Source organism: Hibiscus syriacus, unplaced genomic scaffold, assembly GCF_006381635.1.
Source record: "Hibiscus syriacus cultivar Baekdansim isolate YM2019G1 unplaced genomic scaffold, ASM638163v2 tig00111231_pilon, whole genome shotgun sequence".
In the NCBI taxonomy this organism is placed as follows: domain Eukaryota; kingdom Viridiplantae; phylum Streptophyta; class Magnoliopsida; order Malvales; family Malvaceae; genus Hibiscus; species Hibiscus syriacus.
In genome coordinates, this window is record NW_024063027.1 from 113,488 (window position 1) to 138,364 (window position 24,877).

General features: G+C 35.4%; 4 protein-coding genes across 4 annotated transcripts; 1 reads left to right on the top strand and 3 right to left on the bottom strand.

Annotated features, from left to right (window-relative positions):
- Positions 1 to 7,963: 7,963 nt before the first annotated feature.
- LOC120156551 (cyclin-dependent protein kinase inhibitor SMR13-like) lies at positions 7,964 to 8,788 on the bottom strand. The gene has a single exon (XM_039167855.1). The coding sequence runs from the start codon at positions 8,623 to 8,625 to the stop codon at positions 8,263 to 8,265; it is 363 nt and encodes a 120-aa protein (XP_039023786.1). The 5' UTR covers positions 8,626 to 8,788; the 3' UTR covers positions 7,964 to 8,262.
- Positions 8,789 to 9,896: 1,108 nt separating this feature from the next.
- Positions 9,897 to 10,606, bottom strand: LOC120156560 (G-rich sequence factor 1-like). Its single transcript, XM_039167861.1, is given in 2 exon segments — positions 9,897 to 10,309; positions 10,312 to 10,606. Coding segments are annotated over 2 exon segments (708 nt in total).
- A 2,503-nt stretch (positions 10,607 to 13,109) lies between these two features.
- Positions 13,110 to 17,109, bottom strand: LOC120156561 (putative disease resistance protein At3g14460). Its single transcript, XM_039167862.1, has 2 exons — positions 15,097 to 17,109; positions 13,110 to 15,043 (listed from the first exon to the last, which is right to left on the bottom strand). The coding sequence occupies exons 1-2, from the start codon at positions 17,107 to 17,109 to the stop codon at positions 13,340 to 13,342; spliced, it is 3,717 nt and encodes a 1,238-aa protein (XP_039023793.1). The 3' UTR covers positions 13,110 to 13,339.
- A 5,972-nt stretch (positions 17,110 to 23,081) lies between these two features.
- LOC120156562 lies at positions 23,082 to 23,573 on the top strand. Its single transcript, XM_039167863.1, has one exon. The coding sequence runs from the start codon at positions 23,082 to 23,084 to the stop codon at positions 23,571 to 23,573; it is 492 nt and encodes a 163-aa protein (XP_039023794.1).
- The last annotated feature ends 1,304 nt before the right edge of the window (positions 23,574 to 24,877 follow it).

The following is a 24,877-nucleotide window of genomic DNA, read 5'->3' on the forward strand; positions in this document are numbered from 1 at the left end:
CAATAAACGAGCTTATAAATGAATTTTTTCGTGAACATAAATGAATCAAACACGCTTATGCTAGTGTTTGTTTATCAAATGAACACAAAAAATTGTTTATTTTCGTTTATTTAGCTTAATAAAAAACATTATACGAACGATTTATGAGTACTCTGTTCATTTACACCCATTTATATAATATTGATATTTACATATTATGTAAGTTTGATGTATAGTTGTTTCCCTTTCAATTAAAATATAAAATTATCTATTGATATGAGTTGATTCAAGTGGTAAGTAGCTTGATATTGCTTAAGCAATATCTTAGTTTGATTACTTATGTATGCAGAAAATTCTTGTTAGGAGATTTACCTGCCAAAACCAATTGTGCGACGCGGATCGGTTTGAATTAATCAAGGTGAAGCCTTATAACTGTGGGTAACAAAGAGAATGTATGTAACGAAGCTATGAATTAAAGTAATGGAATCCCTGGTGCAGTCTAAAGAGGCACAGCAAATGCTTTTTCTTTGCTTTGGATGGCAATGGCCTAAGCAAAGTTAAACAAAAGCCGGCACATGTTTTTTCCAGAAGAATCTGTTTGGATGGTCAGAAAAATAAAAGACGAAATGGAATTGCAACTTTTCATTTTCGGTGCTCATTTAATAATTGAAATGCAAAGAATAGAAGCAGCAAGCATTGCATCCGACTGAAAAAGAATCTGCAGAGCTTCTCTTTATCCATAGCCGATCCTTAAGCACTTTAGCAGTACAACAACACAGTGAGACAAAGAAGATGCTGTGATTATAACAGTGTTGGCTTTAATGTCTTGAGATACGTATATACTACCTTTTAGCCTTTTCAAGTAGTCGGTCCACATATTAATTAATTTCCAAAGTATATCCCTCACATGGTTTTGGAAAAAGAAATGCAAATTCTCAGATATTCCTGATACCCATCCATGAATATGATTCTCCAACAAAGGATCCATAATGTATACAGATGACAACCCGTAAATAATTCACTTTCCAGGCAAAATCAACCATGGACTTGTCAACTTAGATACTCCATTTAATTGTTAAAAGCGCCGACAACTAATTTAGAATTTTAAAACAGGAAAATGAACAGCTTAGGATGGGTGTGAATTAATGGTGTTCATGATAAAGCAATTCTGTGTTCATTACAAAAAAGCAAAAGTGGAAAAGATGAAGGCAGCATTTTAGCTTTTGATCCTTCTTTTCTGGAAAATGACAGTTGCATTTGCATGGCAAACATGGCTTCGTACTTATTCTCACTGCTGTGAAGACGGATTACAATTTTCTCGTTCAGTTCTCCATCAATCCAGAAAATAAAAACAACAAAAATCTTCTGCCCTTAACTGTGCCCCACCAATATTTTTATGACATGAGTTTTAGTTTAAATAGTCGGTGTTGATTCCATAATATTTTTCTTAGTAGGTACGCAAGTTTTTTTCTTCTTTTTCTAAGGATTTAAGAGCTACTAAGGATATCAAAAGGGTGTTGTTTTAGAGATTTGAAGAAAACTAATTCAAAGAGTACTTTGTTTTAGGGAGTTTAAGAAAGGAATAGTTCGTGATACCTTTTTATTTTATGTTTATAAAGTTTTTTTTTAAAACTTTATCGACGTATAATTCACATGGAAATAATATATTTTCTATTTATTTAATTATCGTGCCAGCTCAACAATCGTTAGTGGTCTAATGTAGTTAATCCGTGGTGACTACATCTTAATTAAATAAAAACGAAAGTAATCATATATTTATATTCACTACAACAAGTTCAACATCTAGCGGCGTTTACTAAGCAAAACCCGATAACATTGTGCATATAGCGACGTTTTTTAAAAAAACCAGTAATGTAAAGATTAGCAGCGTTTTCCCCCAAAAACGCAGCTATAGAACGACAAAATGTGGCGTTTTTCCAATAAATGCCACTGTAGACTTGTACAGTAATGGCGTTTTTAAAGAAATGCCGTTATAGAATCGGACAATCGTGGTGTTTTTAAAGAAACGTCACAAGAGACTTGGACTATAGTGGCGTTTGTTGTGAAAATGCCGCCAAAACGCCCACATTAGTGATGGTTTACTGGAAAAACGCCGCAAAAGGGTAACATATGCCTCCCCCTGCCCGATCCCTAAAATTTATTTCAACCTCTTCTTTAAAAAACTTCTTCTTCCTCACTCTGGTATACAACATCTTCCAATAAATGCCACTGTAGACTTGTACAGTAATGGCGTTTTTAAAGAAATGCCGTTATAGAATCGGACAATCGTGGTGTTTTTAAAGAAACGTCACAAGAGACTTGGACTATAGTGGCGTTTGTGAAAATGCCGCCAAAACGCCCACATTAGTGATGGTTTACTGGAAAAAACGCCGCAAAAGGTAACATATGCCTCCCCCTGCCCGATCCCTAAAATTTATTTCAACCTCTTCTTTAAAAAACTTCTTCTTCCTCACTCTGGTATACAACATCTTTAGCCCACATCGTCGCGCCCAATCACCATCGTTGAGCCTCCGGTCTCCATCTTCGCCCAATCACGTTCGGCAGTAGAGTTGGTCGAATACAATTCTTTGAAATGACACGTACAAAAAATATGGCTCTCATATGGCTCCTGAAGCTGCAGAAATTATGGTATATTTATTGGACATAAAATTTGCATTATGTTATATTTATAGTATAAAATTTCATATTTTAAATAATTCTTGAATTTGTTCTATATTCTTAATTGATTATCAAGAAAAATTGAGCGATAAAAGGGTAGAGTACGAAGCTACGACTTAATCCCATGCTTCTATTAATGCGGAGGAGATTGAAAATCAAGTTATTGCTGAAGTTTTCGGTCCTGAAAGATATAGTCGAGTTCACTATCAGGGATCATTCGTTACTCCAACCAAATTCTTTGGATCTAGCTCATCTCAGTACATGCCATCACACAGCCAGTCTTCTCAACAAGAAGTTATTCGATTAAAACAACAGCTGAGTTAAGTTGATGAAAAAATTGCTCAAATGAAAGCCGAAGCTGAAGCGAAAGAAGCAAACAAAGAAGCGAGAGAAGCAGAGAGAGCAACAATAGAAGCAAAGAGAGAAGCAACATTTCAGAGAAAATATGAAGAGCTTCAAAAACAAATTGAAGCTATGAGGTAGATGATGCAACAGAAACAAACGAAGAATTCATCATCCTAGGTGTTTTCTTAGCTTAATGGTTACTTTATGTTATTGAAAAATGTTGAACTACATTATATTTAACTTCGATGTTTGTAAACTTTGATTTATTTATGTTTTTATGTATTATTACTTAATTCGAATCGTAATTAAATTTACTGCAAGTTGTTGGATATTGTTACAGGTTAAATTTGGGTAATACAAAATACGAATAAGATATGTTAAAATCAGTTTTACGGGCAAAACGCCACTAATGGAGTGCATATTAGGCGGCATTTTTAGGAATAAATGTCACTAAATGACCAACCTATTGCGGTGTTTCTGCCGGACACGCCGCTACATATCAAATCAATTGCGGCGTTTGTGACTACAAACGCCGCTACATATCAAATCTATTGCGATGTTTGTGACTACAAACGCCGCTAAATATCGGATCTATTTCAAGAAAACGCCTATAAATATCAAACCTATTGCGGCGTTTGTGCCAAAAAATGCCGCTATATGGCTGACATATTGCGGCGTTGTATACAAACGCCGCTAAATAACATGACCTTTAGCGGCGTTTATTAGTAGAAAACGCCACTAAAAGTTGATGCATTTGTAATAGCGATGTTTTTTGGCGCTTTTTTTTGCGCCAGTAGCATTTCTAGCGGCGCTTTTAAACACCGCTATAGGACAAAAAAACGTTGCTATAGACCAGTTCTACTGTAGTGGTTTTTTTAAATCAGTGAGAAAAAATGAACAAAACACAAATATAAGTGATCAATCATGTAGTTAACTGAATCCACGTGGAAATTATGTATTTTATATTTTATGTAATTACTGTGTCAACTCAACAAATCACTAATGGTCTAATGACAGTTAACATGTGGTGATCACATCTTAATTAAACAAAAACAAAAGTGATCATAATACAAAATCGATGAGAAAAAAATGAATAGAATACAAACATAAATGATCAATTATGTTGCTAACCCTTAAAAATATTTTTTTATTTCATGCTCTTTAATTAAAATAATTATCATTTTCTACATTAATGAATATATCATAGCTTTGTGTAACTATATAAAGGGGCGGCTATTGTTTCAACTATGTACATATGAAAAATAATATACTCCTCCCTATTCGATTCTCTCATTGCTTTTAATTTCCCCCATTTTCTTATTATTTTATTTGGTTTTTTTAATAACAATTATTTTATTTGGTTTTTTTAATAACAAATAATTATTTATTTGGAAAATTATCATTTTCCGCACCCTATAAATTGAAAAGTTTTATTGTGAGATCAAATGTAGAGTAAGTAGTGCACAATTTTGTTCATTGTGAAGTTATTTGTGTGATTTTTGTTATTATCATTTTATACTATACTATGAAAAATGGGAAGTGAATTTATATTTGTTATATAAAGATAGGGTGTACACAAAGAATAATGGTACGTACACTAAAAGTTACTGCAGTCGGTGAAACTGTTTTAACTTCAAAGTTAAAAAGAAAGTTACTGTACTAATTTACTGTCTATTTGTGAAAGGAGTTCAATTTCAGGGTACATACATTTTCTATACCATTACTCATGATAGCATGTATATGTTTATCTCTATATCTTTCAATATATGTATAGGATGCAGTGTGAGAAAGGTGGATTTCTCCGAGGGGAAGGGGGACCTGATCATCATCATTGAAATTAAGCAGAGGGGCATGCATGAATATTAATGCAAACTATCCCCCCCTTATTCATCATATAATTATACATCACTCCTACAATTATTTATTTCTAAAAGTTGAGACAAGAAAGGCAAGCATCGATCACTGATTTTTCTCTTTTTTCAGTCATCTAATCATACATCAAGGCAGTGATATTTGTACCCCAAACTGCAAATTTTTTTATTATAAATATATATATACACATCATCTCTAGGCCTGTGGTGAAACATATCACTTCTCCATAAAGGTTAAATTTGGCTGTGACTTCGATACTGCTGTTGCAACCTCATATTTATATATATATTAAAGCATCACTCATCAAAATTAAGTGCACGACATAAATAGACATAGATTAATTAAGGTAAAATCCTGAATAGAGAGAACAAGTAAAATAATATTATTCTAAATATATAATAATATGAAACGACAATTCAAGTACGACATACTAATAGGTTAATTCAGTTACCATGATAATAAAGAAACATAGTTGAAGAAGCACAATATATGTTTTAAGCTTAATTGAAAAAATAAGTACTTAAATTATATCTATTGTTTGTTACATGTGCTAAAGTTTTTTTAATCAAAGTATGTGTCTAACATTTTATCGGTTACCCTTTAAGGCGCGTAAAGTTCATTATGTTGACATTTTTAGGCCATCATGTTAACAAATCATTAACAAATATTAACAAATTGTCAACCAATAATTGCTTAACACATACAATTAATTTATGTTTGATATTAATTTTCTTAAAAAACACTAAATTTTATAATTTCTCAAAAAAATCTCCAAATTCATAGAATCTCTTAAACGGTGTTAGTGACTAAGTGTTGCGATTATTCTGTTACGGGAGAAGATGTATGACATCAAGGGGTCAATCGGTGGGAATGTGACAGAAGAAGGGTGATCGATGGTGGCTGATTTGATAGTGATAAATAAGATTTAGGGATTTAAGATTCAAGATTTAAGGATTTTGTGTAATTTATGAATTTTAAAGATTTAGAAAATTATTGTTAATTTATAGTCTTTAAATAAAATTAGAAGAAATTAAAAGAGACATGCTACGTGTTAAGTACTATTGAATAATCGATTATTTAACAATCGTTAACGGTCAAGCACCTTAAATGGTAATCAAATAAACAATATATACTTATCTCGACAAAGAAAACTTTGAACACCTAAAACAAATCAGACGTATAATTTTAGTATTTATTTTTCTAATTAAACTTTTATTTTAATAAAATATAAGTATCACATTAGACATTTTAAAAGTACATGTAGTATTAAAGTGCAAGTTCCAAATGTTATGTTATTTTTTAAAAAGAAAACAATTATTTATTACATATTTCATGTGAGAATTTAATGTTGAAAGATTATTTAATAATTCAGTAGTGATTCAATTAATAACTAATTGACTATAAATATATGGTTTGAACCTGACATAAATTGAGGGATCAATTCTCATTCTTTATTAAACTAAACATTAAGTTTCAAAATTTTCCCTATCATAATTTTGATTCAACAAAAATGAAAAAAAAATCATACCAATCATTAGATAAAATATAAGGAAGAAAAAGGCGAACTAATTAATGGAAAATGTTCACAAATTAACCACAATCACCCATCACATATAGGGATGTGTATGGGACCTGAACCCGACCCGATCAGGTTGGGTTTTTTATTTAAAAAATTTAGGTTCATGTCAGGTCGGTCTAGTTTTTTAAATGTGATGTCTGGGTTTGGTTTGGGTTTAGGGTGAAAAATATTAGACCCAACCCGAAAAATATATAATTTTACTTTATATATTTAGGAATAATTATAATAATACCCCTCTATATATTATTTTTTTCAATTAAGTCATTGTTTTTAATGAATAAAAATAATATTTTTTTATTATTTTGGGTCGGGTTGGGTTTTTAAGTTATATATCGAGTCGGGTGAAATATTGTTTTGGTCGGATCGGGTCGGATCTCAGTTGGAGGATTCACTGTTCTCGGGTCGGGTCGGATCGGTGTACCAAATATCCGACCCAACCCAACCCATGTCCATCCCTAATCACATATTTTAAACAAGGAATGAGGCTCCTATTCCCTTTTTATTAGATTCCATAATTTGGACCAAATGATGTGTCCTCTACACATTTTATATTAAAACAAGAACAAAACTATCAACAAACTACCTTGGCATTAAACAAAATCACCTTTACGTTTTTACTTGCAAAGTAAATTTTGACTAAAATCAACTATGTTAAATTGTTCAAACCTAGGAAGAAACTAAATGAATGTACATCATTTCAATGACAAAGTTCACCATTATGCATAAAAGAAAATATTTTTTTAAAAGTATAATGTGATTATAAGGTAGTATCTGTTACTTTTTTTTAATTATTAACACAGATACATATTCTGCGAAAGAAATTACTAAAAACCCAAATTCTCTATAAAAAAAACTATTTTACTTTATTACTGAAGATATTCAATAAGTTGAAAGGAAACAAAGTTTTTTATAATCTTTATTTATCATTATGATTTTATTATGATTTAATAATAATATTCTTGTAAGTTGAAAAAGCTAGCCAAAAGAAATACATTATAGGGCATGCAATGGAAGAAGAATGATGAAAATAGAGAATTGAAAGGGGTATTTGTCAAGTTCATGATAGAGTGCCCAATTGAGAAAGTTCATTGGATTCTCCACTAAATGATAAAACCCACACGGGTTTGTTCATTGGATTCTCTTAGCCATGTTGGGGTGAGCTCATACACTCAAAAGTTGCTGCCTAGCAGTCATGATAATCCCATTTTGGTAAATTTAAAAACGGGTAAAACTTAACTCATTAAACGATTTCAGTAGTAAAAAATATATTATTTTCTTTAGAAGTCTCTTGTTCAAATAACTACTTTTACAAGGTGCGAGTATATTGTCATGACCAATAATGATTCTGAATATATACTACTTTTTAACCAGTCTTATACTATTAAAAAAATGGGTAAAACATAAAAACTTCAAGGATTTGCACAATAGAGGAAGAAGCATCTATACTTTCACTTTCTAAAGTTGACTTAAACAAACAAAAACCACACTTACCTTCAAATGACACCCACCCTATTACAATATTGCACACTTCCAAAAGTCAGCAATACATCTGAAAAATATAAAAAAAAGAAGGAATTAAAGCTAAACTTAGTTGGAGAGGGAGCCCCAGCTAGATGTAGTGATTAGCATACCCTACAAACTTGAAAACCCAACAAAATTTGCCCCAAAAAACTAAGCAAAATAGCTACCAACTTTTCCTTCTCCAAATCACTCATAAAAGAAGTTCTTAAACTGTACTCGGTGAAATCAAACAAAAGAGACAACTAATAATCTTAAAACTAATGAAACGGTGTTTATATTTGTGGGCATCAGACTGAGATATCCCTATGTGCAAAGAAGAAGAAGAGCTCCAACTCCGGAGGAGCAAAGAAAGTAATAGGTGTTCTTTGCAATGAGCAATTGGAGAGAACCCTTTGTTTCTTGGGTGCCAGAGGGCATGTTTCCACCTCCGGTATCCGAAACCTCGGAGCTTTCGGGGTAGAGCAAGGACTTATATCATCATCAACTCCTTTGGTGGAAAGATTATCTGAGCTTATGGGGGAAGAATTGGAAGGCAAATCCTCCAACAACACTGATGTCGTTTGAATACTGGGCTTGTCAAGCTTCCTTCGGTGATGACTTCTTCGTGGCTTGCTCGCTTTTCTTGACGTTCTTCTGCCGGTGGGTGCCATTGAAAGACAGAATCAAGAGGAAACTTGTCAGTTAGAATACTAAACTTGGGAGAAAGAGAACAAGTACAATTGCAGGGTGAATGAAGAGATTCTTCATTCTGTCATCCCAGTACTTGTTAAACGGTTAAACATGGTGAGTACTTAAAAGCTAAGCTCTACTGAATTTGACCGAAAAGTAGTAAAGAGACAAAAAAGCTAAGCAAATAAGCTCAAACTTCTGAGAGATGAGTAAAATAAATCACAGGCCAAAAATGGATCATTTGAAGGCGATGGTGATTCAAAGAAAACCAAGCATCAGATTGAAGAAAAGGAAGGGGAATAGAGATGGACTTAGGGCTTTGTTGTAAAACACAAATGAAAATCAAATTGCAAGAGAGATCTTTCACAAGCTTACAAATGTTGGGTTTTAATATTTGAGTGGGAAAATTTTGGGCAGGGGTGACCGCTGCCCTAATATTATTATTTTTGAATAAATTATGTATTTAGTATCTAAACTATCAGTGTATTTTATGATTTAGTATTTAAACTTTCAATTTTTTAAAAATCATACCTGATGTTTAGTTTTTATTTCACTTTAATACATGTCTTTAAAAACTTAACATATTTAGTACCTAAATTATTTGTTTTGGTATGTTTTAGTACCTAAACTTTTAATTTTTTTTAAAACTTGACGTTAAATTTTGAACAATATACTAAAATGAAACAAAAACTAAAATTTTTAAAGGTATGGTACTAAAATGAAATAAAAACTAAACTTTAAATATGATTTTAAAAAAAAGGTTGAGGACTAAAAAGACCAAAACTGATATACTTGATACTCGATGTAGAATATCAAGGGCGAAAGTACATGACTTCGAGAACAATTACACATATATTATTTTAAGAAAAATGTTAAACATAATTTAGTTTGGTAATGAAAATGAAAAAAAAAATTGTATATACAAATTTATTTAGAACAAAGTATTAAAATTTTAGATCTTATCTTTTAATATATGGATCCATCACATTAAAAATTTATTATTTTAATTAATATTTTATTTAAAATAACACCAACTTTTTTTAAAAGGTTGAGGGTTAAATTTAATTAAAAAAAAGAATGATCAAAATAATAGAGGTAAACATTTTGAGCTAAATTTCTTGACCATTGAAGTTACTTGGTTCGTGCTTAGACTTGCAACCAAGTGATCACTTTGCTAGGACACAATCAATGACGACAAGATAAAAAGCCTAATGAAAGATGAAGCTTTCATCTTCCTAAATCAAGAAAACTACTAAAAAAATTTCAGCTCCAAAGAGAAACTGATATAACGGCTCCCCAGCGTCATCCTATCCTTGGCCATTGCGGATTTCGAATCTTCTGCATTTTCAAACTCCACAAATGCCTCTCCACTTGGCCTCCCCTCTGAATTCAACACTACTTGAATTGCATCTTCTGATAACACAAAATCTTTGAAGAAGTCTATTATATCATCTTTTCCAGCAGAAAATGGCAATCCCCTCAGTCTCAATATCCCCGTATGTTCAGCGGACTCCTTTGCTTCGTCGCTAGATTTGGCCCTTGGGGCATTTCTGCGAGGTGAACCACCACGAGCGTCAACCACTTCATTGGCTATTGCCTTGTAATATTCCTGTCTCTTGCTTCTGAAAACTCCTACATATCTCCTGCCCATGTTTCGCCTATTATTTTAAGGGCAAAATCAACCTGAAGAGGATAACCCAAAACACAAAAAGCATCACCATTGAACTTGCCATTTTTATGGACAAAAAGGACATCAACTATGTCCAGACCATGGAAAAACTCGGCCACGTCAACCTCTGTGCAACCGAAGGGAAGACCATGAAGTCGAACGACAGGGAAAGGTGGAGGTTGGCTAACATATGAGTAAGGAGGAGGGGCAGTGTACATAAAGCTTGAACCTGGTGAATTACCATAGAATGAAGGGCCTTGATCAATATATTTACTTTGGTTTCCAAAGATCATGAAGGCAACAGAGAAGACCAGTCAATACTTCAATAAATATTGATATATATTCTTTAACACTGGTAATTAAAACTCTATAAAATAGCAATGCAAGGATGGATACTTGTATTTCCAGTGCTTCAAAGAAAAATGAAGAAAAATGAAAAATCAATTATATGGCATTAATTTTATGTAAATTCACAACTCACCACGAATAAAATGATTCATCAATTTGATTATATCGCCTTTTCTGTTTATTACATTTCATTCAAAAGACTAATCACTTGTTATATATTTGAGCAATTACCAACCAAAATCACTCATTAAAGAGTTGACTACTAAAGGTGTATAAAACCCCCATATACTTGAAATCTCCCTCTTAGTCTCAAGGGGCCTAGGATCAAATCATGCTTAGAACAAAATATCGAAGAATTACAGAAATGCAGGGGAATAATATCGCAAGATATGGGGTGGTCGAGTGTGGACTTAAGGGCATGTGTCCACATTAGCTCAGAGTGTTGACAAGGGCACTTGGATGGGAGAGTTCTCAAACCTAGGAGATTTGTTGAGATTCAAACATGAGCATGATATCTTAGATTAAAGGTGGCATACATTTATACACACGAAAAACCTGTTAGCTAAAGTTTAAAAATGGTATCCAACATGTATCATGGAACCTTGGGTAAGCTTCATATGCACTCGAGGGTGGCTTACCTTCCAAACATTGAGAGTATCCAGAAAAACATCACCATACTCAAAAACACTAAAAGTACAAATGCAAACCTACAAAACCATTATCCCATTCAAGCTCAAGTCTATCAATTTTTTCATTATTTGCTTCTCATTCTTTCATCATGACTAAAATTGAGCTAAGCCATAAAAGACAATCCAAAAAAAAAAAATCCAAAAAAATAAATAAAACTCAACTGTAAAAGTTCATCAATCCAGACTCAAAAAAAATCAGAGAACAGACTTGAAAAACAAAACCCAGAAAATAAAAGGGTTAACTACACGGTTGATCACTTATCTTTCAGTTTTGTCCACTTTTGGTCACTGATTTCAAAATACATAAGATATGGTCACTTACGTTTTCTATTTAAACAAGATTTGGTACTTTTGTTTTTATTTAATTAAGATGTGGTCACCCCGCCGAGTTAATTGCCGTTAACAGCAATTAAATATTTTTGATATAATCACACATTTGGTCTTGTATTACATGTTCTTTCAATTTAGTCATACTTTTAATAAATTAAAATAAATTTAATCATCCAATCGAACGATGCCACATGTTATGCCAGTAAGGTTGTTCAAAAGTACCGACCCGCTGACCCAGTCAAAAAATATCGGGTATTTATAATAAAAATACTCGATTTTTCGGATCGGGTACCCGACCAGGTTTCATAGTTGAGCATGGGTCACAAATTGTTGGTTAACCGAGTACCCTCTGACCAGATACCCGATTTATTATATATTTTCATTTTTATTCATAATCCTCAAATTATTTCAATCTAACGTTCTAAAATCTTAATTTCTTAAAATTTGACACAATAATGTTCTAAATTATTTTTTAAAATTTTTATTTTAACTTCAAAACATTTGAAATTTAATTATATTTCTTTATTTTAAATTTTAATAATTTTATTTCAATTATGTAATTTGAATTTTTTTAACTTTATGTGTGTATTATATATATTATAGACTTTTAAATTTTAAATTTTAGAAATTTATATATATATAATATAATTATATATATTAACTTAAAATATTTTTATATTAACTTATTAAATATATTTTATATTTAACTTAATTTAAAAATATTTTATTTTTTATTTTCATTTAAAAATATATAATTTATTTTAATTTATTAAAAGTATGACTAAATTGAGAGAATATGTAAATAACAATAACCAAATGTGTGAATATATCAAAATATTTACTGCTATTAACGGTTGTTAGCTCCGGATGACCAAACCATGTTTAAATAAAAACATAAGTTATCATATCTATGAATTTTGAAATCAATGACTAAAAATGTACAAAACTAAAAGATAAGTGACTAACCATGTAGTTAACTCAATATAAAATCACATATATGAATCAAACAAGAAACAAAAAAGGAAGAATAGCAAGTGAATTTTACCCCCTGTAGAACATGTTGAATTTTACCCCTCCCCTATAAAGGAAAAGTGAGAAAAAAAATGAAGGAAGAAGAGTGATGATGTTGGGTCAGCGATTTATCCAATAATAAGAAACAAGAATATGGTGGGAATGGAAATCGCAAAAGATGAGGCGATTCAAAAGAAGGAAACCCAGATTTCAAATTTCCTTTCTTTTTATGCGATATTTGTCTGTGTTATTAGGGAAGGGAAAGGAGACGACTAAACGAGAGAATCGTTCTGGATTTATTATGATTTCGGCTAAAGCGAAGTTGGCCGACTCATATGGGCTTCATACTAAATTCAACTTCCATTAACAACCTACCTCAATGAGCTACAAGATTACATCAACATTTCAAACTTTATATAATATATCTTATTTTAAACATATTTATAACAAAATATGTTAAGAATCCAATTCATGTGTAGCACCAGACAAAACAAATCAAGAAATTGAGGCAACTACACCAAGATTCAATACCAGTTTGGGAAAAGAACTGGTTTCTGAGGTTGATTGTTGAACATGCAGAATAGTTGGCAAATTGCAGTTTGCAAGTTACAACCATGATGGAACTTTTGCGGAATTGATGTGTTAAGCTCATATAACCGCATCATCAATTTCAACTATGGGGACAAAAGCAACTTTGGGCCAATCTTCCCCTTTGTTTTTCAGCAACCTTGCCTTCAACAAAGGACAGTCCTTAATTGTTAAAACAGAGAGGGCTTCTGGGAGCTCAGGACCGGACATAGATTGAAGGTTCGGGCATCTTCGAATTTTGAGAGTTTTAAGGGAGCTGAGATGTTGGAGTGCTTTGTTGTTGAGTGATCTAAAGTTGGGAGTTTCAGCAATGTAAAGAAATGTTAGTGTTGAAGGCAGAAAACCTTCACCTGGAAAAGAATCAACACCTTCACATTTTCCCCTGATGCTAAAGTATTTAAGGGAGCCAAGCCTCCGCAAATCCCAGTGCTTGAAGCTTGCAGTAAACTTTTCACAAAACGAGACAGAGAATGAGTTCAAATTCGAAGGCAACCCACCTTCAGGAAATAACTCAAGTTCTGGACAGTTGCGTATCTTCAACGAGTTCAGCGACGGAAGAAGGGAGTGCATATTTTCAGGCAGTGATTTTAGTTCCATACTGTCGGAAACTTCGAGGACTGTGAGATTAGGAGCATGCAATCCACCAACTGGAAATGACTCAAATTTTGGGCATAAACTGATTCTGAGGGAGTTGAGAGATGGAAGAACCTGATAATGGCCCTCTGAAACTGAAAGAGAATTTAAATTACATCCTCTTATTCGGAGATGATTAAGTTTGGGGAATGATTGTAGCTGAAAGGACTTTAGAGAAAAGCAGCTAAAGGACATCCACAATGTTTGCAGGGAAGCATAACTTGACCACATAGGCAATTCTAGTCTCTTGCACCTCATGATATCAAGTCTTCTCAAAGTGGACAGCATAACATCTTGAAGCGACGAAAGAGATGGGCAATCACAGATTGTCAGCACTTGTAAACAAAGGGAATGCATTATCCCTGTAGGTAGAGATTCAAGCGTGGAGAATCCTCTGACTGTAAACTTGTGCAGTCCAGGCAGAATATGCTTCAAAAACACCTTATCTGAATAGCCTAAGTGCAATTCGTAGATGGTTGGAGTCTGCGGAAGTGAAACCATGAGTTGCTGACAATCAATGATCATTAATTTTCTCAATGAAGGAAGGTAGTCCGGAAGAGCCCCACTTAACTTGGGACATTTCTGTATATGAAGCTCTTGAAGACATGGAAAATGTCCTTCAGCGTCTTTTTCAAAGAAAAGCCATTCCTTCCACTCCGACATCCTCTCAAACCATAAAATTTCAAGCCGCCTAAAGGGCTTGACCGTAGATAATCCGTTTCTGTAGAACTCAACTCCGACCCTCTCAACAGCATCAAATCCAATGATAAAGAGCTCTTTGAGGGATAGTAGTTGCCCAAGTGGTGGCAAGAAGAAACAGTATTTACAATGGCTAAGCTGCAAAGATGATATGTTTGAGAATGAGCAATCCCCTAACCAATCAGGAAATTTTGTGCCACCATAAGATTCAATGGATAGCTTTTCCAAGTTTGTATGAGGCTGAAGCATGCTCAGTACATCTCTTTCAGTAGATGTATCAAGAGTATGACCACTCCATTTCAATATCAACTCGGTGAGGTACTCTTTGTCTTTAAATTTTGCCTCCAAAGCTTCTCTAGGATCGACAACATTTTGAAGATTGAAAATAGCTAGACTGCCTCTAAGTTGCCGAAGCTCCCAAGTTCTGAAAGGCTAGATCCACTATGGTCCCCCAAAATAAAAGCAGTTAGTGTTTGTAGATTTGCCAATTTGCTCATTTGTAGTGGCATCTCTTTGAGGCTCCGTGTCCTGCTAATATCAAGGCGACGCAAGTTGACAAGTTTTCCCATATGGTTCGGCAACTGAATGAGTGAACCACAATCTGCTAATAATAGTATCAGCAAATTATACAAAGCACAAACAGATTCCGGTAGTCTCTCAATTGCAGTGTATGACAGATCCAAATAGCGGAGAAGTTGCAAGTCTCCTATTGAATCAGGCAACTCCGTTACATTCTCATACTTCGACAAAGATAAAGCTCGTAAACATTTTAATGTTGGCAATAAATCATGATACACTGGATAAGGTAGTATTTCAAACCAATTAAAGGGGTTTAGAGGTAGGAAGGTGCGCAGACACTTGGTTTCATGAAAGGCATTGAACTTTTGAGAATCATCATAACTAGTTCTGGCATATGAAAAATGACGAACCGTCTTTTGGATTTTATTAGAATCATTAACTTCTAAACTCAAGCAGAACCCTTGGGACACAAATTTGGCTAAATCATGAATGAGATCATGCATGACGAAGAGCTTTTTATTGCCACTTGATTGTTGGAAAAATGATCTTGACCGTAGATTGTTGAAGTATTCAACCCCGACATCTTCTGGTCTCTTGTTTCGTGTTGGTTGTGGCAGCAATCCTTCGGCCATCCACAACAGGACCAGATTCTCAATCTCAAAATCATAATCCTTGGGGAATATAGCACAATATGCAAAGCATCTCTTTAGATATGAGGGCAGATAATGGTAGCTCAGTAGTAAAGCAGGAGCAATGTTGCCATCGTCATTTGATAAATCCCACATATTGCTCTCCAGCACATTACACCATTCATTGACATCCCTTTTGGATCGAAGGAGACCTCCGACTGTTTTGGCTGCTAAAGGTAGGCCATGGCACTTTTTCACAATTTCTTTACCAATCATTTCTAGGTTCACTACGTCCTCTCTGGAACTTTTATTACCAAATGCATGCTTGGAAAATAACAACCAACATTGTTCATCTTCTAGCTGCTTCAGATGATAAGAAGGGACGGTGCGCATAATCGAGGCAACACTTTCATTTCGTGTGGTGACAATGATCTTGCTCCCTTGAGCTCCATGAGTTAAAGGTTTCTTCAAGGCCTCCCAATGGACATAATTTTCATTCCAAACATCGTCCAACACTAGAAGAAACTTCTTATCCATCAAACAATCAGTCAGCTTAACTTGAAGCAAATTAAGTTCCCCAACATCACAACTCAAACCAGTTATGGCCTCGAGGATCGCTTTCGTCACTCGGAAAACATCAAAGTTTTCTGAAACACAAACCCATACTTTGAGGTCAAACTTAAACACTTCCTTCATTTTATTGTCATTGTAAACAATCTGGGTAAGTGTGGTCTTCCCAATCCCAGCCATACCAACTATAGCAACCACCCCAATCCCATCGGTACTCGAATCATCTGTGTGCAACAACTTCATTATAGCTTCTTTATCATCATCCCTCCCATATACATTCGACTCATCCACCAAGGAAGTGGCAGGTAATTTTCTCAAACACTTTTCCCCAAAACCTTCTCTCAAAGAAAGCACATCTTTTTGTCTTTCAAGATACTCAATCCTCTCGAGTATTTCTAGAAGCTTAGATTCAGTTCTCTTATGAAATGGGTTTAGTGAAGAGAAAAACTTGCGTACCTTGGTGGTGCTGGTTTGGGATTCAGCTTCAAGCTTGCATCGCAAAGCTTCGGTTGAAACTTCATCCATGAGGTCCTCGGCATCATAAACAGCATCTTTAAGTTCGTTAAGCCACTTCTTTACATTGTGGTTCACGATTTGCTTCCCCTCTGCATCGTCCAGCACGGCACTGATGGACAGCAAGGTGGATTCCAACTTTTGGAACAGTGGGCGGTTCAGTCGCTCTCCCCTGATGAAGTCTATGACTTCAGGAGACGCCATCCTATCGAACAGAACTTGAAGAAAAGCAGAAAGGAAAGCTCCACCCACCAATTCAGCAGCCATTCTATTCAAGAATCGTTCAGCTTAAATTTGTTTAAGTTGCAGAGAGGAAATCTGGAAATTTGTTCAGCTTATCACAACCCCTTCTTTTGGTTTATCTGGAAAGGCTTTTACGAAGGTCAACGTTTGCTAACCAGACTTCCATCATATGGTTTCTACTTTTAATTTTAGGATTTTAATCCTTTGTTTTTTCTTTCTTTCTAAATTTTAGTAAAGACTATCAGTTTCTCCCCTATCCACTTTTTCCAATTTTAATTTAGGTAAATTAGGCGTTTGGTTTCTAAATTATTAATTTTTGGTTTATTTCAATATTTAAACTATAGTTTTTTTCTAATTTTTCAGTTTAGTAGTTCGTTCGTTAAAAATTTAACAAAACTATATTTTTATAGGTAAAATACATCATTTATCACTCAACTATTTTCTCACTCTTATTTTGGTATTAAAAATTAAAATTTTTTAATTTAACTACTCAACTTTCAAATCTTTCCTATTTTAACCACTCTAATTTATTTCATTAAGCATGAGTCAAGTGACCTCCGTGGTAAAAGAATTGTTAATATTCCTTAAGGACCTAGGTTCGAGCACCATAGATGTCTGGGAAGGATCGAATAAAAAAGTGAAAGGAAAAGAGGAGAAAGATTAATATATAGAAGTCGTTAATCATTCTATAAGATAGTTAATTATTAAGAAAAGAGCTTAAATTTTCCTTTTTTGGGAAGGATCGAATAAAAAAGAGTTAATGTTTCATGTTAGTTTTTTTACGATTGTGATTGTAATAAGAATGAATTAAATTCCACTGATTAGATCGTAAGTTTAAAAAATTTAATGGTTAATATGCAAGTACTCTAAACGTTTGAGGATTATTTATGTAGTTTAACCTTAAATTTGCATGACATTCAACAGTTTCTTCTCCCATGCTCTTTTCATAAAACAATACGAATTAAGTGTGCTCCGAAAATTCAGGAATTCTTTATAGCAAACTAGGGTTTGATGAGTGGTTCTGACCAATCGGTGTTACTGTCGGCGGGTATATCGGTTGATCCCTAGCTGGAACGATCAGGCTCTTCAGCCGATCTGATGGTTTAGCCTGAAACGAAGAAGGGCCGCCTTACTGGTGGCACAAAGATGGATCCCCAAGTTCTTTTTAGCCCGATGGATGAAGATCTCAACATGTCTATTCCTACTTCTCATGTGAATACTGAGGGTGTTGAACGAGTGATGACGTATGTTGAAACTGTTGCTAATTCTGCTAGTGTAACCCATCCCCCTTTTCACGAGTTTGAAGATGATGATGTAATTGTATTCAAGAAGGGGATGTTGTGATGGATCGAAATGGTGCGTATCCAGTGATACAATTCTCTACCAGGGTACACGAACGATTGACCAAAACATGAAACAAACAGTGATCGTGCGTCTTCTTGGTAAATCTATATGCTATCATGCTCTATTGACTAAGGTTAATCAACTTTGGAACCCACAAGGTCAAATACAAGTAGTAGATTTAGATCATGATTATTATCTAGTTCAGTTTGGTCGTACGGATGATTATACCAAAGTCCTATCTGAGGGCCAGTGGATGATCTTCGGGAGTTATCTTACCGTTCAACCTTGGAGCCGCAATTTCTCAACAGCAAAAGAACACCCTTCTCATGTTATTATATGGGTTCGTCTTCAAGGTTTACCCTATTGGTACTACACAAAGTTCATGTTTCGATTCTTAACGGCTGAATTGTGGAGTGTCATTAAGATCGATTATAACACCAACATGGGTGAACTAGAGAAATTTGCACGATTAGCAGTAGTTGATGTGAACAAACCGCTATTACCATGTATTGATATCGATGGATTTGTCCAGAAAATTGAGTAGGAGGGGCTTCAGAATGTTTGCTTTCGGCGTGGAGTTTATGGATATATTCGGGACGTGTGTGAGAATATACCCATTGGAGATTCGGTGAGTGCTAGTACTCTTTTAAAAAATCAGACTGCTGAGGGTGGACAAATTGAGAAGAAAGGAGATGACCTTAATGGTCCCTAGATGTTAGCTCCGACCTGTAGGCGTCGTCTTCGTGTTAAACAAGGCACAGCTAATGCGAAAGTGGACACGGTCAAGGGTGATAATATTAACCCTAACAACACTGTCAGGTTTGCGGTTCTTGAAAGTTTGGATGTTTATTACTTGGAACAGGTTCCTAGCCTGGTGGTCGCTATTGAGGAAAACTCTAAACCCAGAAATAATACAACCTCGCATAGAAAGAAAGACGCTATGGAAGCCATTCCAATAGGGAATATAAATAACCAGAAGGATAGATTATCCAAGGTGAATACGGTGGGTGCGAGTACTTCTACAGGATCTCCTGAAGCCCAATCTTCTGCAGTCAAAGCTATCACTGACTCCAGTACTATTGGGCCCCCTACTCGCGTGGTAAAACCACATGTTGAAACTATGAGAGCAGACAAGAACGTTCGTGTTACTTTCTAGAGTCGAGTATTCGCTCTGGGCAGCATGGAGTTGTTTCTATCTTTGATCGGACTAAAGACAACCATAGTAATAGATGTAGTCTCGTTGTGGGAACGAAGAGTCTTCGAGTGAAACAACTCTATCCATATAAGACCCCTTCCCTCCCTGTACTAACTGATTGGATTCAGCCGGTTAATCCTAATAGAAATGCCACTGTGTAATTTCCTGATAAGATGAATGAATTTGTTCCAGCTTCGGGCAAGGAGAGCCAGGCTGATGTTGTTATGGAGAATGTTTCCTTGCTCTCGGACTCGGATCTTACAGGTGCTGAGGCACAATCCAATCAATGATTTTTAATGTTAAACTGCATCTTTTGAAATGGTCAAGGGGTTGCTAGCCCCACTTATTGACGCTATTTTCGCCAATTGATTCGGGATCACTATCCCTTAGTAATGGCGTTAATGAAGACTCGTATCAGTGGTGCAAGAGTGGACTATGTGATTACTATGATAGCATTTCCAAATTCCTTCCAGTTGAAGCTCAAGGTTTCAGTGGAGGTATTTGGTTTCTCTGGCGTAATGAGGTGCATGCTGATATTTTATCTGTTTCTAATCAATTTATTCACTGCTCTATTACTTCCTCAAGTTGGATTCGTCTCATTTTTTTTTATCACGGTTGTCTATGGTAACCCTCAACATATTTACAGGAAGCATCTTTGGTCTCAGTTAAATAAACTTAAACATGGTCCGCACACTCCCTGGATTCTTGGTGGGGGATTTCAATGCTATTATCAGTTGTGATGAGAGGAAATGAGGGGCTATGGGTCGTTCAGGCGTGAGTAGGGATTTTGTTGATCTGATTGATACTTGTGCTCTTTTGGATTTAGGGTTTCAGGATCCTCCGTTTACTTGGTCTCGGGGTTCCCTCTTCCATAGATTAGATCGTTGTCTCGTTAACTCCAGCTGGTTGACTACCTTCACTGATTCAACTAACTTTCATCTTGATTGCCTTGACTCGGACCACCGCCCATTCTTGCTCCATACTACCGTTGCACCCAGCCATAATGAGGCTATTCCATTTTGTTTTTTGTTTGCCTTGCAACACCATGGGGAATTCAAAACTTTGCTTAACGAATAGTGGCATGGAGAGCGAGACTTAGCTACAAATTTGGCAAATTTTCAGACTAAACTAGCCGACTGGAATGTTTCCAATTTTGGACTAATTGGTGAACGAAAGAAAAAATTAATGAACAGGCTAAGGCGGATAGACTCTGATCTTATCCATTGACCGACCGATGGATGATCTCTTGGAGTTAGAATAAAAGCTAAAACGAAAGTTAGAAGAACTTCTTGCACAAGAGGAGAGTCATTGAATGCAAAAATCTCGCTCAAATTGGTTGCTAAATGGAGATTGAAATACAAAATTTTATCATGCCTTTGCTAAATTTCAACGTCGAAGAAATACTATTATGATGTCAAAACATTTGGATGGTACCTGTTGTTCAGATCAACTGGAGTTGGGTAATATTGCGGTTGACTTTTTCAAAAAGCTTTTCACGAGTGATGAGGAATTTGGATACATTTGTAATATCCGTGGTCGTTTCCCTATTCTTTCAGATGACTATATTGCTATGCTTTTGGATCAAGTTTCTGATGAGGAGATTCGTCAAACTGTATTTAGTATGGACCCGACTAAATCTCCCAGCCTGTTCAGAATTGTTTTGCAACTCACTCAATGCCAGCTGATATGAACAAAACTATTCTTGCTCTATTTCCGAAGGTTAGTACCCCTAAGTATATTTCTCAATTCAGGCCAATAAGCCTTTGTATTGTCCCGTATAAAGTGGTCACTAAGGTGATTGTGAATCGGTTCAAACCCCTCCTCCCGAGGTTGATATCTGACAACCAAACTAGCTTTGTACCGGGGCGGAATATTGCCGATGACATCATAATTGCTCAATAGGTCATTCATTCGACGCGAAGAAAGGCATGAAAGGCTGGATGACAATTAAGATAGATCTGGAGAAGGCCTATGACCGTCTTGAGTGGTATTTCATTGACGATACTCTGTAGGATTTCGAATGCCCAAACGACCTCTAGAATCTCATCATGAATTGTGTCTCGATGGTCTCTACAAATATTCAATAGAATGGGGCTTTATTGGAGAAATTCTCTCCTTCCCGCGGTATTCGTCAAGACGATCCCCTCTTGCCGTACCTTTTTGTTTTATGTATGGAACGCTTGGCTCAGGCTATTTAGAAAGAAGTTTCGGATGGTAATTGGATCCCAATTACTCTTTCACGGGGAGGCCCTCCTTTGACTCGTCTATTTTTGGCTGATGATCTTGTCTTGCTTACCGAGGCTTCATTAGAACAACTGGATGTTATTCAGAGGGTCATCCATGATTTTTGTTATAGTTCAGGCCATCATTTGCTTCTTTAGTAATGTTGATCATCACCTTGCCGGAGATATTAGTTGTGGCTTTCAATTTATCAAAGTTGATGATTTGGGGCGTTACCTTGGTGTGTCTCTGCTACATAAGTGTGCTACCATTGACACATATCATTACATTGTTCAACGTGTCCGTGATTGTCTTGCTGGTTGGAAAGCAAAAACGTTTTCCTTAGCTGGTAGAGTAACTCTCGCCAAATCTGTGTTGAATACAATCCTCTCTTATGTAATACAAAACACACATCTTTCGAAAGGAATATGTGAGGAGATTGAGCGGCTCACAAGGAACTTTATTTGGGGTCATTCAGGAGAAAAGAGAGGGGCAAACTTGGTCTGTTGGGAGCAAGTTTGTCTACCTAAAAGCAAGGGCGGACTTGGCTTAGGGAGAATGGAGAATCAGAACGAGGTTTTTCTTGTGAAGCTTGGATTCCGTCTTCTCTCCAACAAAGACCATTTATGGGTCAAAGTGGTGCGAGCTAAGTATAAGGTGACGGATATGCTGCCATTTTCTTTATTCCGGAATGGTTGTTCACGATTTTGGAGAGGTTTGAATATGGTCCGGCCAGAAGTTCGTCAAGGAATAACTTGGACTCTCGGCTCGGGTTCACAAATTGAATTCTAGAGGGATGATTGGGTGGGTGATGTAGGACCATTAATAAATTACTATGTAGGAACCATTCTTGACCCTATGGTTTCTGTTCCGGTTTGTTCTATGGTTGGGAACGATGAGGATTGGAAATGGAACCAACTTAGGAACTCCCTCCTGGATTCTATTATTTTAGCTCTTGCAGCGGTTAAACCTCCATCCCCGTCTGGTGGAGAGGATTACCATGGCTGGAAGTGGGATAAAAAACGACGCTTCACCACGTCAAGTGCTTAAACTCGGAGGCTTGGTGATTTAGATGCGATGGACTCTGGCGTGTGGCGTAGTATCTCGAAGCATAGAGGCCTTTATCAGATTAAAATGCTATGCTGATTAATTTGTAAGAACAGGTTAATGGCCAATGAAGAACGTGTTCGGCGTCATATGACAAAATAATCCTGAGTGTGGCTTGTGTGGTGCTGCGATGGAATCAATCTCCCGAGATTGTGATGCTGCCATTTCCACTTGGTTAGCTCTTATTAGACCGGAGAGACCGAGAGAATTTCTGGCTATGGATTTGGCCGAATGGATCCGCTCCAACCTTTCGAATACATCTTATTTTCCGATCAATGGCTTTGAGTGGGATTTGTTATTCGGATCTTTACTTTGGTGCCTATGGACTCGGTGGAACAAACGAATCTTTGAGACGGATGCCATTTTTTGGGAAAGTATTCTTAGTTGTGGCCATCGGCTGTGCGTTGAAGCGAAACAAACGGCGTTGCTGCATATCTCAAGCGATCCGTTTGTTCACTGTGCAAATCGTGAACTTGTTTCCTGTAAACCCCATCCTACTTGCTTATGCAAAATAAATACTGATGGTGCTCATAACCAGTCCTCAGGTCTATCGACTTGCGGTGGGGTTATACACGATTCACATGGAAACTGGGTGACGGGGTTTACTAAGGCTCTGGGGTAGTGCTCGGTGCTTGATGCGAAATTATGGGGAATTTATTAGAGCTTAAGGATGGCGTGGGAGTTGGGGATTACTAATGTTATTGTGGAATCTGATTGCACAGAGGTGGTTCTGCTCTTGCAGCAAGGTGCTGCTCATACTTTGCGTGAAGGAAATAGCGTTACTGATGCGTTGGAGAGGATTGCTTGGGACCAACCGTGTAGAACGATTCGCTATATTCAGCCTCCTTTGGTTATTACCCCACTGCTGGGTATGGACTAGAATTCGATTAACACTGCTTAATCTTTGTTGATTCCCCCCCTGTATTCTTAAAAAAAACATACGAATTGGTGGATAATAATGATCGTCTTTTATTCATAATTTCAATTTTCAACGAAGCCTGTAATTATTTTGGTTGGAAAAATTCTATATTTAATCCCTTCATTATATTCGAGTTACACATTATTCCCTGTACTTTAATTTTGTTAAATTCCGAAAAAAAACATTATATTTATATAAAATTATAAAATTATTTTATAAATGAAAAAGAAATTAAAATCATAAAAACCTAAAGGAACCATATTGGTGTCTCTATTTTTGTTTGAACAACGAATTATTTATTTAAGTCTAGGACAGTAAACGAATCGAGTTGAGATGGAGTTTACTTAGTTCGACTCGACTCGAAAACTCTAAAATAAAACTTGATTCGGCTCAAAAAATCGTGATATTTAAATTTTCAAGTTCGACTCGAACTCAAAACCATGAATTGAAGCTCATAAAAACTCAAAATAAAAAAATCTTAAACTTAATTCGATTGAAGCTCAAACTTAAACTCGAACATGAACCTTAAATACATGAAAACTTTATACTTTAATTTAAAAAAAAATCAACAACACATAAATGTTAATATTATTAATAATTTATTTTAAAATAAATAAAATCTTAATATATATTATATTTCTGAGTTGCTCGTGAGTTTTTCGAGTCAAGTATCAAATAGTTTGTTTTGACTTGTTAAGAACTCAAGTCGAGCTCGAGTTCAGATCGAATCCATTCCAGTCAAATATTTATCAAGCTTTAATCAAATCGATCTCGAATAACTCACGATCTGTCTCGTCTCGTTTATAACTCTATTTAGGTGTAATTCTAGATATTCTCATCGAATTGCATAAATAATTTTCAGGATTTTAGCGTTAAGCTATGATGTTATAATCAATGCTACAATGTTCTTTATATAAACATTAATACATATCGGCCAAATAATACTGAATCTGCTTCTTTTATTGATTTTATCCCTTATTGAATCAAAATAATATAGAATTTATTGA

What these genes read in the sequence shown, in the direction of transcription:
- LOC120156551 (XM_039167855.1), bottom strand. Translation starts at nt 8,625, where the DNA reads ATGGCACCCACCGGCAGAAGAACGTCAAGAAAAGCGAGCAAGCCACGA.
- LOC120156561 (XM_039167862.1), bottom strand. Translation starts at nt 17,109, where the DNA reads ATGGCTGCTGAATTGGTGGGTGGAGCTTTCCTTTCTGCTTTTCTTCAA. An exon ending in CACTACAAATGAGCAAATTG is followed by an intron (nt 15,044 to 15,096) that starts GCAAATCTACAA and finishes TAGTGGATCTAG; the next exon opens with CCTTTCAGAACTTGGGAGCT.
- LOC120156562 (XM_039167863.1), top strand. Translation starts at nt 23,082, where the DNA reads ATGGAATCAATCTCCCGAGATTGTGATGCTGCCATTTCCACTTGGTTA.